Raw genomic sequence first — 17,266 nt, 5'->3', positions numbered from 1 at the left:
CCGAATTTCACTTATATACACGTTAATACTATATAGAACATACTTTTTTAATGGTTGTGAAGTAAGTTTCAAACCAAATGTAGTACCTACTGTACAGTATGTGATTTTGGATACAACGCATGTCTTGCTTGTGTGGAAATGGAAATGTAATTGTTCTTCTAATAGTCTAAAGCCCAATTTATACTTCTGCGTTGAACTTATGCCGTAGCTACGCCGTAGGCTGTGCGTAGCGCGCGTACCCTTCGGCGTACCCTGACGTGCACCTCTCCAAAAATGTAACAACGCGTCAATTCTACGCGGACACAAGCGCTGTGATTGGTCTGCTCAAACCGCTCGCTCGGGTTTCACATGCTCCCTCTGCGTGCGTCAACGCGGACAACGACGCAGAAGTGTAAATTAAAACCAATGCGTAGTCTACGGCTTAGAGGCTCCGGCGTATGTCCGACGCAGAAGTATAAATCAGCCTTAATGTGTGCTCACGTTTTTCCTGGTTTGTTTGCGCGGCAGGGTCTCGGCAGGAGTGAACAGGGTTCTACAGAAAACATTAAGGTTAAAGCCAAGAACAACAAACTGGGTCTGGGCACTTCTGTAAACAACGAGGTGAGAAACTATTGCTATTTCTTTCCCTTTGAGCTACTGTATTTTGCGTTGATGTGACTAAAAAACACAATCTTCCTTTTGGGGGTTTGTGTTGTTAGGACAACTGGATTGCCCACCAGGACGATTTTAATCAACTCCTTGCGGAGCTTAACAACTGCCATGGACAGAGCCACACTGACAGTAAGCTGAAGTTTGAAAATCAAAGGCAAAGCAAAAAAGTAAAAGGTGTAAAAAGTAGTTTTGAAATGGTTTAATTCTCCTTAACGTCCAATAGGTGGTGCTATTGTAATGTTGAAATGACCTGGACAATGTTATATGGTTTTCATGGTCTGTTACATTTTAGCTGCTTGAATCACTCTTATGTTAAAAACATTGTGTGATGCCATTTTTTTAAAGATTATTTTTATTTTTTATTTTAACCTTTCTGTGTACTTTTCAGATCCCACACAGGAGCAAGGATTTAGTTTGGAAGAGAAATCAAAGACCTCAAAGAAAAGGGTCCATTACATGAAATTCACTAAAGGTGAGCCATTCAGTGTCTTCTTGCAAATCTGACATTATGCTACAGGACTTTATTTTGCGTGAACTTTGCTCTACAACAGTGGTTCTCAACAGTTTTGACTCCAAGGCCAATTATCCACAGCAATATTCAAAGGCCCCATTACTTTTCCAGTTACTTTGTGATGTTCTGATTTTTTTAAAGAATAATAATAATAAAGTATACTTTAAGAATTAAAGTTTTTTTTTCCTTACAGTTTGTGCCTGATAAAATATATTAAAGCATTACAGGATTTTCCAGGAATAGAAATCACACTTTTAAATGTTTGCTTCCTTTAACCAGGGTATCAAGACAGTGGGAATTCTGGTTCTTTAAATCATTTATATTTAATAAATAATAAATATTAATAATATTAATTCTTGTTTTGTCTTAAAATAATTTTAAGTCATTTTGAGGCCACAAGGACTATTGCCAAGGCCCCCTAGTTAAGAATCACTGCTGTAGAATCAATAGTTTTATTCATACAATTTTATTTAAAAAAAGTTCTGTATTTAATTGTAGGGTTATTATTGATCTGTTTTATTTGTAGGGCTTTATTTGGTTATTGACCTGTTTGTAAAGAGTTGACTCGAGTCTCTACATAGTCAGGTTTGTCTATTTAAGTCTGGTGTTGAAAGGTGTATTTTTAAATTTAATTTATTTTTAATAACCTACATAACGTGTTAATTTGAAAAACATCCATGCAGCCGAGCCAGTTTAAAAAAAAAAAAATATATTATTTTTCAATTTCCTTTATAAATAAAGCCCCCCTTCCATCACTTCCTGTGTTCAGTAGCTGAACTTTGTATGCTTTGGCATATGTAGTAAAAGCTCATGGGTCACTGCTGCAGTAGATCAGCATGATCAAGTTGGCGGTCAGCTTAACCAGCAGCCTGTGCCGACCCTAGTACAGGGAGGCACTTCATGAAGCTCCATGTTTTCTGACAATCATGTAGACAAACAAGTAACCGGAGTTTGATCAGGCAGCTGAACAATCTCCCTGAATGTTTTGTCACGTAGTGTTGACCTCTGCTGAATGGCTCACATCCTTCCCAGCATGGAGAGCAGGGCTGCCTGATGTTTGTTGGTGGTCTCTATGAGTGGGACATTTATTTGGCCTCAGGTCTGAACATTCATGATGCTATGACACTTTTAAGGGGTAGTATTTTTAGACCGTGTCTCATTTTCCATGATGGATGTTTATAAAAGATGTCAGGAATGTTGGGGAAAAACTGGACGTCTCTTATCACCTGAGAGGACACCGTAGCATACCGCTCCTAAGCTTGACTTCCTGTTTCCTGTGAGGAGCACAGGCCAGTGCACTTACTACTCAAAATGGCCTCAATCAGCACCTGATGAGTCTCACAGATAACACCGCATCCAGAACAATGTTGTTGTTGTTGCCGCCGTTGTCTCTGTTTAAAGCCTTTGTTTAACTACAAGAAGGAAGATCGTACTTTCAGTGGATGGGTCTCATGTCTCTTGAGACCGAAAGGACTTCTCACACACAACCTCATCGCGACACACCGAGGCAATTAGGCTACCTCACTAACCTCATGTCCATGACCTCAGCTCTACTCTGATTGGTTGTGTTGACCTCTTTCTCCATAAGTCTCATTTTGTGTCTTCCTGAAGTGAAAAAGCATCACTCAAGCTCATTAGTAAAACTTTTTTTTTTCTTCTCCTATTGGTGTGATTGACATCCTATTGTAAAAGCATCACTATTCAGAGGTTAAAGAGATAGCCCACCCGAAAGTAAACATTCTGTCATTATTTCCTTACCCTCATGTCATTCCAAACCTGTTTATTTGTAAAAGAAAAATACACTGTAAGTCAATGGGAACTGAAGCTGTTTTTGTTTATTTTTCAAAATATCCTTTTTTTTGTGTGTTCTGCAGAAGAAGAAAAATGCACAGATTTGGAACGACATAAATATCAGAATTTATTTTTGGGTGGACTATCACTTTAATAGTAAAAATATTGCAATGGGATTCTGCTTAAATGTATTAATTGCTAGATGAATTCTCAGAAGAAGCCTCTGTTCTCTGAATGTGTGGTGTCAGTAATTTGATCCGTAACAGTGTTTGAGATTTAAGTTGCTGTGCCTGAAAGTGGAACTAAGACATCTAACCGTCTTTGAAATGACAAACGTGACACTGGTTGTTACAACTGCGAATGGATTTGTAGTTTGTTGTCATGGCAATTGTCTTGTGCCAACGCGTCGGGGTTCCGCCCATGTCCCCTGTGGAGGCTTTGTTGATTGAATCACCTTTTGCTGATATTAGTTGATCTGTAACCCTCTGAAGACCTCAACCGTTGTACGTTTCTTGGGTATGCCCCACCAAAGCCGTTGCCAGGTTAAAGCCTTTAATGGATTGAACAGAGATAAACTAGTTATACTAATACTAATGTTTAAACGTATGTTACTCTTTTTTTTTAAAAGTAAATGTAAATACTTCAGTTAGTCTGGAGACCATTACTCTAAAATGCCACAATACCATCATTATAAAAAGTGGACAAAATCTTTTGACCTGGACGCTTAAATATTAAATCTTAATTGCCTAAATGAATATTACTCAAAATGGATTGTTCACCAAGGCTGCATTTATTTGATCAAAAATACAATAAAAACAATAATATTGAAATATTACAATTTAAAATAACTTTTCTGTTGGAATACATCTTAAAATGTAATTTATTCCTGCGATGGCAAAGCTGAATCGTCAGCATCATCACTCCATTCTTCAGAAATCATTCTAATAAGCTGATTTGATGCTCAAACATTTATTATCAATTTTAAAAACGGTTAATATTGAAAACATATTTTTATTAAAACAATGCTACATTTTTTTCAGGGTTCTTTGATGAATAGAAAGTTCAAAATACAGCATTTATTCGAATTAATAGAAATCTTTTATAACATTATAAATCTTTACTGTCACTTTTGATCAAATAAATGCATCCTAAAAAAGTATTTCTTACTGTTACTAAATCTTACTGTCCCCAAATTTTTGTAAGGTATGAAAATGAAGATTGTATTACTTTTAAGTCAAATAAATAATTCCAATGCTTTTAATACATAAATTAAAGTAGTCAACATTTGAAGTGATGAAAGGTTTTGATCCAAAGTTATACATGAATTTTGAACAATACCCGTTCTTGTCTTAGGACAACTTTGAATTCTTTTGATCCACCTCAAATGTTGACTACTGTAGATTCCTTTTAAAAAAAAATTAAAAATTGTCCAAATGTTTGACTGTAATATTAGCAACCTTAAATGTAGTGTCTCTTGGTGTTGAACATCCTCTTAGTGCTGATTATCTTTTGTCAGGATATGAATGTGCAGTGTGTAATGATGGTACAACTGCATATATTGCTTTCAATGTCATTTTTAATAACTGATTTTGGACTAATCCTTTAGAATGGAAGCAAGCTGAGCCCCACTCTAGACAGGATGGAGGTAGCTTGTTTCAAAGATTGATGGCTTTCAGAACAGGAGAAAGGCACCAGCGTCTCCAGCGCCCATCTTAGACACAAGCAGTGTAAACCAGTAACCCAGATTTAATTGGCCGCCCATTTATCAACTGATCCAGCATTTCTTGATGTGAACTGAACTGCAAGCACTTCATCATCGGAGTGGGTCAAGCTGTTACACAGATGAACGGAACAATTTGGGACCCCTTCATTAATAATTAACCTGATTTCTTTTGAGAAACAAACCATTGCATATAATATTTTCATCTTTACTATTTTCTGCTCAAGCAGGTAAAAGAACACCCACTGATCTTTCTTTTTTTGTCACCTTCACTTCCTGTTCCAGAAAAGCCTGTCTTTGTTCATTTATTTGCAACTGACAAGCTTAGAACTTATGTAGGTGTCTTATGAGGCAGTCGATTAGTATTTTGCTTGTCAGATTAGCAAGTTGATCCAAAAAAGCCTCTGTGATTGCTAATCTGGTTTGGCCAGAGTTCCGTCACATTCGTTGCCATCTCAACAGTGACCTTGCTCCCAACAGGATTTCATAACCTCATGTGCACTTGTAGACTATACTACCTCTCGTCGATGGCTTTCAGACAATTTAAAGCATTTTAGTTTTTAAATTAAAATACTGCTTTCAATATATTTTCAGTAGTGTTATACTGCTTTCAGTAAATGATTCCTGGGGCTGTCAATCTCTAAAATGACAAAAAAGTGACAAAGTGCACCATACACTTTGTGAAGTGTTTTTTGAATTGAAAACTTTTCCTTTTTTCCCCGTTAATCACAGAAAATAGGATTTGGGGCCATTATTTGATCTTACTACTAAGAGTTTCCTCAAAGCGTTCACAAATATGTTGAGGCCATCTTTTACTAAGGAACAGAGAGAAATCTTATGCTTAGAGAAAGAAATATTGTAGAACAAGGTATGTTGCCATATTCAAAAAGATTTTAAAATGTAGGCTAAGTATTACTAATTAAGCAAGTAAATGTTTAGCTAATTGTCTGCCTCTTACATGTTTACATCTCGAGAGATTGCAGAATTCAAGTGACTTACATTTTATAAACTAAGTTCGGGAAAAGCACGTTCAAACGATCTATCTAATCCGCTCAAGAAGAGGCATTTATACACAGCCGACTCACCTTGTTACCTTGACAGTTTTCTGCATCCCTCCACCATCCCGACTCCTCACTCTCGGCTGGTTCTTATTCCCAGATGGGGATAAGGGGGAGTACTCTGTGTTTGTGCTAAAATCCGAGCTCTGAGCCTCTCTTTGGACAGCATGCCAAGTATGCTTATTTTACTCTTTTACTGTATTCGATCATTTGTAAGTGTGAACTTAAAAAAAAAAAGAAAATATGTTTGCCCTTTTTTTCCTTTTTTTATTGTGACAGGACATTAATTAAAAAATGAACCAAAGTGATAGAGAGAGGAGGGGCGGGAGGGAACGGGAAGGCGGGAGGGAACGGGAAAGGTCCAGGACCTGGAACTCGAACTCGGGTCACCCGGGCTTCCCACAAGGCTATCAGCGCAGACGATAGGACATTATTTTCAACTTTCAACGCCTGTACATAAATTAACCTTTTATCTTATGTCATCGTACATTAAAATCTATCAAAACATTTATTGCTTTTATGAAGAAAATGCTTCGCACCCAAGGCCCTATTGCCTCAATGGTTTACTGTGTCTTCGAGAAGATTGCTTGGGCGAATTGCCGGCAGCAGCCATTTTGTGATTTTTTTTTTTTTTTTTTTTGTCTTACTGACTTCTCTTGACGAGCTCTAAATTTTACAGATTTAGGAGCTTATTTTAGCGCTAAAATCCTTTGTGAAATACTCTTAGAGCAAAAATTTAGGAGTCCTAAAATTAGGACTGACACCCAATATTTTTAAGAGGTTCTCTTTCATCGGCAAGTAAGGAGCTACTTTTATCCTTAAGATGTTTTGTGAATTCATCCCCAGATTTACAATGAGATTAAGAATAGAAGAATCAAGAAGAATTGGTTGATTAAGTTCAGAAAGCCAAACTCGAATAATTCATGAATCAATCCGTTTCTTACATTTAACCTTTTACATCTTACATTAGTGATTCATCACAAATCAAACACATCTGTTTTTTGAGTTCAACTCCCTGATTAATGATTTGGTCACAGTGGTTTACAGCTCACTGGAGGGGAAGATTTACAATAAATAATTACTGTTTCTCACTCAAAGCTACCGTATGAATTATGAAAACCCGGAATATATATAACGCATTATGGTTCGTTTGCTTCATTTTTGAAGCTTGAAATCTCCAGTCCTCATTCATTAAAATTATTTGGGGGGAAAAACAATCAGTACATGATTCAAATGTTCATTTTTGGTGGTTCATTTAAAAAAAAAAAAATCCTTTAAAGGTTTTCTGTGGCACTTGTAGTTACACCCAAAACCAACCTTTGTTAGTTGATAGATATCATTTCCAAAAGTAAAAAGGTCATTTTTGGGCTCCACTTGATGTCCACTGTGATCAGTGGACAGCTTGTTCGGCCTGGTCTTTTGTTTAGACTGCTTACAGGATACCTTGGTTACTTGAAGGCAAGGTCTCCCCTTTGAAAGCCATGCTGAAAAAGACCCTAGAGCAATAAATAAGCGAGTGTTATCAGGAGCTGCATGGAGGAAGAGGATGCAGCTGTACGAACAGGACTCACGGCTGAGACGGGCGCCCAGGCACTCCTGGAGCCTTTGAGCTGCTGGAAAACGGGAGGTGTGAGGTGGGGCTGGCCCTGCACCGTTTGTTTTTCCTCAGCCGTTTCATCCCCTGCGACCATGCAACGTGCCCTTTTTTACCTCTAAACCTTTCCTCTCGGCAGGAGTTCAAAACTGTCCTGTGACCCTTATCCATTTAAATCAATAGTTTACACAGTTGAACAGCACTAGAAAAATATCCATTTGTCAACAAGTTGCGACCGGAAACATTTCCTTTTCATCTCTCCAGACGTTTGTGAATTGCATGAACACGTTTCTCTTTCTAAATCGGAAAGTAACGATGGATAATGTCTTTTTAAAATGTATTTGGTAGCGGATGATAGTTTGACAGAAGCACAGGTTGAAATGAACTCCACCGCCCTCACAATAATTTAGAACTCAAAATGTTTACACATATGCTCTATTGTGTGGAGTAATGTCAAAGATCTATAAAAAGTCTTCATGTTTTTAACCTTTTCTCACAGGAAAGGACTTGTCCAGTCGCAGCAAAACAGACCTGGCTTGTATTTTTGGGAAGCGTTCGAAACAAGAAACAAGAGACCAAGATGAGGTAAGCAGTGTAACTTGGCAAAACATCTAATTTTTTATTATTCTTTAAAATGTTGTACAACAATATTACAGGTTCAGTACAAGTATAAGCATAAGCAATCCTATTTGACACAGAATTTATGCGATTGAGATTTATGTGAGTGCGAAAAATTTCCCGCACAGATTTCATTGGGTTCAAGTTTTTTACTGATTTGCTGCGTTGACTTACAGAAAGCTGTTTAGTAAAAAAAAAATTGCACCATTCACTTTCATGGTAAGTGCCTCATCGAAACTTAATGTCTGGTACACATTTTACGATTTTAGACTGTTCCAGAAGAAAGATGACCAGCCGTGGCGATTTCTGTGGTCGTGGCTCCTAAATTCTTGCCCTATGTTGTACAGTGCGAGAGGTTCAAAGACGGCCGTTGTCACGGTCTTGCAACCAAAATAGCCTGCAATAATTTTCTGACAGTGTCAGAAATTTAGCATGATCCTCTCACAGTGTGTTTTCTGCAAAATTGCCAATGCGGAGTTAGCCTCTTTCCCTTAGCCATGACCTCATCTATATTCTCCTTTCGCTTCCCCCTCTTTTTGGCGAACGTAAATACCACAATTGCCAAAGTGCGATTCATCTCGCTCTATTATTTTTTTTACCACTAGTGCATGTAGATGAGATTTTATTCTTCTATTCTAACTTGATTGAATAGTTGTCATCATCATAGTCTGCATACTTGTCGTACCCAAGTTTATTAGATCCATGTGTACACTGTGATTTGTAAGGATCTTGTAGGATGTTTGTAGCAGGCATAAAAAAAACTAAAGAAAGAAAACATGGTTACTATATAGTATGTGTGTGTATATGTATGCGTGTATATATATATATATATATATATATATATATATATATATATATATATATATAAAAAAAAGCTATTGCAGCAGGTTGTCACCTTATGTACCTTAGGTATGTCACCTTATGGTCCAGCCCACCTGTAAGTACCGCTGACCTCTGCTTTCACGTGACACGCTCACCGCAAGCTGCAGGCTGATAATGAGCCGTGTCATAGTGTGCAGTCTGACTCCACGCACGAGTCACTGTAGGCAGGGATCCCGCTGAAATCCCCTTAAAGGATTTGCACCCGCTCTCTCCTTTTCACCCCATAGTCCTGTCAGCCACCTCTGTGGTCAAATCACAGGTAGTGTATTTCTTATGATGTGCTGGTGGGCACGATCAAACTGCATTTCCCCATCATCTCCCAGGTACAGGACGCAGTGATGGAAGTAAAAAACAGAATTACTGATGATCCCTTCAAACCCTCGAAACTTGGTTTGACGAAGTTTGGTTGAAGGGATTATTTAGTAGACTTTTTGGCTTACACGGCTCAAATAGTTTGGATTCAGTTTGATGGTGGCTTTACCAGCCCTTTTTGTGTTTGTATTTCCTGTGGAAGTCCTAGTCCACCTTAAATTTGGAATTGTAATTATTTCGACGTTTATCATTTTGCAAGTGGACATGTCATTTGCTCATTTTTGTTGTGATGTAAATGCTAAACTGGATTTGTGATTTTAGTTCTTAGTGGGATTTGTATTTCCACAAAGAAACACCAGTGCTTGCAAGGCAGCAGAAGAATAGTTTTAGGTAATCTTAGGTTTTAAGCTTTGGCTCGTAAATGAAATGTCGCATCAGAGCAGCTTTGCTGTTGTCATGACACTCGGCACGTGTCTCATTTTCTGGCTGCTGTGAAAAGACAGAGTTGTGTTATATGTTGATTCGCATATAGTGTAAAAGGGTTGGTTATTTTGGTGTTTTCTCACACCACAATTCAGAATGCGAATAAATGATTAAAGTTAATTTGCCTGTTTTTAATTAAAAAAATTCGAACAATGTCAATGGGAGATTTTGAAATGCATTTTAATCTTAAACAACTTATTGATCATTTAATTTGTGTACTTAAGATATGACAACATATGACATTAAAAAAAAGTTGAAAATTGCTTAACTTATTTTGATAAGTTATACAAGATTCAACTCTTTTTAAAATCAGTTTCATGTAATTTAAGTTGAAATGAATTAAACATCCAAGTTGTTTGTAAACTTTCTACACTGTAAAAAAAAGATTTTAGAACTACAATAAGTAGTTCCAGTTTAATTAATTGAGAACGAGAAGGAAAAACAGTGTTGCCTTGAAGGAAGTGTAAGTAAATCCATTCCTTAGTGTAACAAACTGATCAAACAGGTAATTGCTCAAATTAGTAATGTCTTTCATAAAGAGTTGGTTACGTTGTTTATTTTTTAGTGATCTAGTTGCTAAGTGCCAGTTGTGTATGGAATTACACATTCTTGCGACATACTTGTGGGTTGTGTTATAAACTAAATAGATGAAACGAGGGAGTCTGAACAGAGGTCATTTTGGCATTTTTTTTATTAAGTAATATATTGTTCTTTTCCAGTATAAACAATAGCTATGTTTGTTATTGGAAAAATATTTAGTGAATTAAGTGATTTTATATCTATCAGGTGAGGGTTTTCACATTAAATCCCTTTTTTTTTGGTTGTTTTTGTGTCCTTTCCCTCTTGGTTGTCAATGTTTACCTCAGTGTTCGTGACATAGCAATTCCAAGCACATGTAATGAATGTGCTGGAGGTCTGAAGCCCCCGCCGAACTGCCCCTTTACTGAGAAAGCAACACAATAGCAGCAGCTCATGCTTTGCTTGAATTTGGAAGTGCCGGCAGTGTGCTATATTTTTTATTCCGCTAATCGTTTTGTTGCAGTTTGTTATTGTCCTAGTCTGGAGGGACTTCATTGACCGGATTGAAAACCAATCTGAACAGGCTCACAATGGCATCCCAGGAGGCCGTGTGGCGAAGGGCTGGTGGCGAGCCCTGTAAATGAGGGGCAGTTAGGCCTGCATAGGAAGCCAATGAGGGGGCGTTGTTTGTGTGCATTGTGTGCTTGTGCGGTGATACAGCCTGTGGAAGATTTTTTGCCTCAGTTCATAGATGCACCCTGAGGTCACAATGGGACGTGAAGGTGATTATAAACCTGTTTAATACAGTTTTTGTGACCGAGAGGTGTCACCTTGCAGGTTTTAAGCGCATCCCTCAGTTAGTGTCCATGCAAAGGTCCGATCTCACTGCTGCTGTGTCTTGGCAGCCCTCACTCCCACCTCTTGCACCAGGGGTTTTCCTCCCCTCTCTCAGAGCTTCCTGTCAGTCCCTTATCTCTTGTCACAGTGTTCTCTGACACACACACACACATGGGAGGTCGTTCCAAGTCGCCCCTGATCTCATTACCTTGATTTAAGAAACTGTTACGCAATTGTTTTTTTGAAATTTTTTTTTATATGAATTAGAACTTAATGTCTCAAGGTCTTGGAAACGTCACATCTCTGAGGAAGTTCAACAAAAATGGTTGATTTTTAATCAATGACTTAATATTTCTGTCAAAACTCAAATAGCAATTGCTACTAAATAAAAATGTCTCAGACCTTGACGTAATTATATATTTTTTTAATTAATTATAGAAATGTCTATGACTTTTTCACACTTTTAAGATGTCCTCCCATATCCAGTTTTTTCAAGACATTGGGAATCCTTGTTCATAATCAAAAAGGAATAATTCAACAGCTGTTTAAGAAACGAATTAAAGTAGGAATCATAATGCCAGCTTACATCTTAATTTTTAATTCTTCAACTTATCTTAAATCTTGTTTTGTCTTATTTCAACATAATTTCAACCTGTCTTGCCACCCCCTTGGAAATTTGCTGAGGCCTCCTGGTTGAGAACCACGGCTATAACGGATGGCCGTCACGAGCGTGTTGGAGAGCCGGCAGTGTCGGAACAGACCGCTGTCTGGAGGCCGCGCTGCCATCCATCACTGCCTTTTGCTCTGAATGATGTGGGAAAGTGGCAGTGGCAGGGAGAGCAATGTTCACGACTAGTGCTTTTGGCATTTTTGCTTTTGTGCCTTTCTCACAACCGTTGTCTTTATTTGATCACATTTCTTTTTGTATTTTTAGCTTTCAGTATTTATTCTTTGTCTCTCTTATTTCGTTCCCTCCCCATCCCTTTCTCTGTCGTTGGCTCGTTCTCTTCTCGGGGGCCTTAGTTAGGCTGTAGGCTAGTGTGTACGGAGTCATGAGGAGTGGGTGTGATTTATCTCCCTCGGCCCCTCCGTAGCCCCCTCCACTCCGGCAGGCCCAAAGGAAAGAGCCGAGTTTGCTTGAACGTGGCTCGGTTTTTCGAGGCCCCAGCATTAGCTGAAATAAACCCTCCTGCTGCTGGTGAAAAATGTCCTGTGATTGGCTAATTAATCAGTCAAAAGGGGAGCGTCGCGGCCTGTGACTTGAGGGACCCGAGCAGGCGACCGCTGAGGGCCCGCTGATAAATGGACTCCCTCCTGCTTCATACATCAGTGAAACTTAGTCATTTTTTACCACTGCTCTTTGCGTCAATGGTGGATCGCTAAGGCCTACACTTATATATTTCGTGTGAAACTCCATCTGTGTGTGTGGAATGCATTTCAGACAATCGTCTGATTTGGTCTGCGCTCTTTAAATTGCTCCATAAATATTGTCTATTCAGCATAATGTCCACATTGAAGTTTTAGTTTCAATATTATTGTGCCCCAGATTTTTCAGTTTGAAGCTGCAAACAATAGACTTTCAGTTTGAAAATCCAATGATAAATTTGATATTTCTTGTGATTTAAACTATATATATATTTAAATCAGTTATTTGTGCCTGTGCCATTTAATTTAGCCTAAAATGGATACATTGCTAGTGCTACCTGTTGCTGCAAGTCCCTCGCTTAAAAGCAACAAATTTTAGAATATATACACTACCATTGAAAAGTTTGTGCTCAGTAATTTTTTTTTTAAAGAAATTACTTCTAAAATTTTAATTGATCAGAAGAGACAGTTTACAGAGACCGTTTTTAAGACATTTACGATGTTTAGAAAAAATTTCCAGTTCAAATGAATGCGGTTCTTTTGAACTTTCAATTCATCAAAGAATCTTGAAATAAATTTAACAGTTCCACTCAATTTTAAAAATTCAGCTTTGCCATCACAGGAATACATTTTTTTTAAATGTATTAAAATAGAAAATTATTTTAAATTGTATTTCACAATTAAAATAAATTATAATAACTACCCAACTATTATTATTATTGTTGCTTTTGTTTTTATTATTATTATTAATAGGAACTTTAAGCAAATATTACATCTATATCTTTTTACTACATTCTTCCTACATAAATGTAAATATACAACATGCATAAGTACACAAACATTTTATTTATTTTTTTTTAAAATGATGACTGTAATGAACTGGGATTTCTTTTAAGCGGCAAGACTGTTCGCGTCTGTGGTTGTCTCTATGGTTCCGGTCAGGCATCTCCTCGATGTGTTTCCAGGGGTTGGCGTGACCCCCCGTGGCCTCTCCCACTCCCACGGCAGCTCTAACACAAAGCCCTCAGACTAGAGGGTGGTACCTGTAGCTGTTCTGAATCAGCCCACGCCCGTCCTCATGAAGGATCGCCAGCCAGTTGACTCGCCCGTTCCCCCGATGCCGCTACCTCACCAAACGAGGAGAAGAGGCTGCACCATTTGGCAGATGTGGTGAAGGGGCGAGAGACAGCGATGTTATTGGCCGCATGGGAGACGGCTGGTGGGCGGAGTTGAATACTGAAATGCTGCTGAGGATGCAAAAGTTGAGATCCAAATATGCCAGCAGGCTGATGGAGCTCCCATTACAAAACCACTGAGTTTTATCCACATTTAATATGATTACACAAATGATAACTTGTATGATATTTTGGAAATTTTTATTGAGCTTTGTAAAGGTCACTGCTGACTATAAAGACTAAAGATTAGCTTCAGTCCCCATTCAACATTTATTTGCTAGCAAATGTAATATTTGTATACAGATGTAATATTTGCTGAAAAAAGTTATACATAACCAATTAATAATAATAAACATCAGCAATAATAATAATAGTTTATATACATGTATTTTTGAAAAACACTCAAATCATTAGTTTATAAAACATTTTTTAAATATTCAAGTACAATTTATATATTAGAATTTATAAAAGTTTGGGGTTGGAAATATTTTTAAATGGTTTGAAAGAAATTTCTTATTCTCTGAAGCTGCATTTATTTGATCAAAGTACAGTAAAAAACGCAGTATTGTGAAATATTACAATTTAAAATAACTATTTCTTTATTTAATATATTTTAATATGTAATCAATCCTTTTGATCAAAGCTTAGTCTTCGGTGTCATGTGATTCTTCAGAAATCATTCTAATATGCTGATTTGCAGCTCTAGAAACATTTCTTATCAATATGGAAAACATTTGTGCTGCCTAATATTTGTAGAAACTGATACATTTTTCTTTTTCATGCTTTGATGAACAAAGTTCAAAAGAGATCCCTATTATTTTCTGTCCTCTGTCTTTCCTCTCTTTAAAGTAGCAAAATGCCAAAAAAAAGTGAAAAGCTTTAAACCTGAAAACTGAAGCTTTTTCCTATTGCACAATAAATTGCACAAGCCCACAATAGGACTGCATATTATGACTAGAAGATTTGTGCTCAGTCAGGACCAGAAAGCAGTGCAAACTGGCACGTTGCAACCATGTGGTCCAGCATGTTTAACTTCTCAACTAATGCAGTAACCGACGCCGGTGTTCAAAGGCATGTTTGTTTGGAAGCAGGAGAGCCCTAATATGTTCTCAGATAACATCTAATTGCCTCAAACAAAAGCACAGCCTCCCTTACGATGTTGACAGGACTGCAGAATAATGGAGAAACGGACCGAAATGACTGCTTGCAACATAGCCTCCGGCAACTAGCTTTACGCCCATGCCAACCCACGGACATGTACAAATTAGTGTGAAAATAAAAACGGCATTAACTAAAAAGGGTAACTGAAGTGTCCAACTTAAGCAGTCATTGTTGGCTCAGGCAGGGCTGCCCTGGCATGGTGATTACAGTATGAACAGAGGAAGCTAACCACCCGACGCTCCTGAGAGCCACCACCACTGCTGTTTTCATGGGTCTCGGCTTGCATTTAATCACCGCCAGTTTAATCTAATAAATCACTGCAGGGCAGAGAATAAATGGTGTGTCCTCCATCTTGGGGCTGACACATCAGCTCCTTGGAGGGCACGGAAAGGCAAGCACTTTACATTGTAAAGCAAGCAGAGTTTAGTGATGATGCCCTATGCAGTGTGTTGTCGCCATTTGTTACTCATGATAAGTAATGAAGTCTAGGGTTGGTGGAGAGGTCTGCATCACGCTGGCTTACTGTTTGCATTAGGTCTACGTCTTTATTCAAATACTTAGACCTTCATTTACCCTACTTTATTAATTCCGTTTCAGTGTTTTGTTTTCATTTCATTTACGTTTTGTTGCATGTCGTAAATTTAAATTGTATTAATAATAATTAGGGCTGTCAATCGATTAAAATTTTTAATCTAATTAATTACATACTCTGTAATTAATTAATCTAAATTAATCGCATACACAATCTTACAATGTTTACATGGTACAATTTCTGGTAAGCTACGTTTTTATTATTATTGCTTGACACAAATTTCACGATTTCAATTTAATTTAATTATTGTGATTTGATGCAATATTGACTCATTTGGATAAATATTAGGTACACAAGATAGGCATTCATTTTTCTCAAGAAAAAAAAATCTCACCCAATGCTGTAAAAATACAGAGAGCCATATCAGCTGGTAGTATTTAAGGTTAAAAATAGCTCAAATTAAATATAATGCTTGTTTATTACAAATAACAACTTTGATATAAGTAAAAATATAATCCATACGTAATATACTAGTAGGCTACATAAATTTTGAAAAATACTCTCTATAGCTCTTTTTTATAGCCAACTATAACATGCTATATGGTCATGAAATGGATTTCCTGAGGTAACTTAGGGCTAAATGTTATGTGACATAATTGTTCTCCAGCTGTTTTATTGACCTCTTTTCGCGGTTGAAAAACACTGATTGATCGAGGAATATACATTTCGGTAAGTTTTAGGCTGCCCTACTGTATCTTTCAACATTGGTCATTCGTGTTTATTTACTATTAGCTAGAGATGATCGGTTCACGTGCCGCTATAGGGATCTGTCATTTCACATTTACAAGCGCCAAAACGGTATAGTTTGATTTTCGTAATAAAATTAACAGAATCTGAGAGCTGAGATTTTTTTAATATCATAAGTAACGTGCTCTGTCTTGTCTGTTTCCGTGTCCTCTCTTTGGTGCGCGATTTTTTTGTGCGTGAGAAAATGGTTGTGTGACGTGAGAGCGCGTGAAAAGTTACAACACACACACACACAAGCGCGCTTTCTCTCAGACACACTCGCCGACTCACGCACACACTGACTCCTGGATGCTTTTTGATGTTGTAGGCCTACTTTAGAGTTTGACGAACTCCGTTTGTTAAAAGTAAATGTTCCAAACAATGATCCAAGCAGCGCGTTCTTGTCTCCCTCCTTATTTTTACACGAACGCTAGAACGGCTCCGCAAAGGTCAAAACGGAATGGATTAATCTGCGTTATTTTTTTTAACGCGTTATTTCTTCTCAGATTAATTAATCGAAATTAACGCGTTATTTTGACAGCCCTAATAATAATATAATTATTTACAGTATTATTATAATAATAATAATAATTGTTGTTGTTAATAATTATATAATAATTTACCAATTTAACTTACACCATGCAACCTAAAAGAATGTATTTTGTGTATATCTGGTTTAATGATGATTATTATTAATAATAATAATATTTAAAAAATAATTAATTTTTTGTTGCCTGTTGTAAATTAAAATTGTATTAAGTAATAATTATATTATTTATACTATTAATAATGATATTATTATTAATGTAACACCATGCAACCGGAAATAATGCATTTTGTGTATGTTTAATAATAATAATAATAATCAATATTAATACAACTGTATTTATTACTATACCAAATTATCACACATCATGCAACCTAAATGCCTTTGATGTATATCTGATTTTATCATATCAATATCAATATTAATACAATTATTATTATGTAGAAATGTGCTTGTTTGCATCGATCAATTTGTATTTCATCCACTGCTATGAAGCCATTTTATGCAACATTTAAATGCAAAATTGCAAGTTGTCTAAAGTTTTGTATGCACGATTTATAGTGATGCCTTATTAAAGAATAGCATTATGCCAAACATACATTTAAAGGACTTAAACATTAATCAAAGTATAGCTTGTAATTGAACTATTTGCTTCGTTCTACTTCGTTACATTACATTCACCTAATGTATTATATCATGATACATGTTAAAATGCTCATTAAAC

General features: G+C 36.9%; 1 protein-coding gene across 1 annotated transcript in view; it reads left to right on the top strand.

The window, feature by feature from the left end:
- Positions 1–17,266, top strand: part of pinx1 (PIN2 (TERF1) interacting telomerase inhibitor 1) — a 39,978-nt gene that overhangs the window by 7,688 nt on the left and 15,024 nt on the right. The window contains exons 3-6 of the mRNA XM_077221149.1: positions 508–600; positions 699–780; positions 1,040–1,123; positions 7,825–7,910. Coding sequence (XP_077077264.1) covers positions 508–600; positions 699–780; positions 1,040–1,123; positions 7,825–7,910 — 345 coding nt within the window. The remainder of the gene's footprint in view (positions 1–507; positions 601–698; positions 781–1,039; positions 1,124–7,824; positions 7,911–17,266) is intronic.

Source organism: Siphateles boraxobius, unplaced genomic scaffold, assembly GCF_051911475.1.
Source record: "Siphateles boraxobius isolate OS27281-9 unplaced genomic scaffold, OSU_SipBor_1 8, whole genome shotgun sequence".
NCBI lineage: Eukaryota > Metazoa > Chordata > Actinopteri > Cypriniformes > Leuciscidae > Siphateles > Siphateles boraxobius.
Note: the sequence above shows the minus strand (reverse complement) of the source record. Positions and strands in the feature narration are given on the sequence as shown.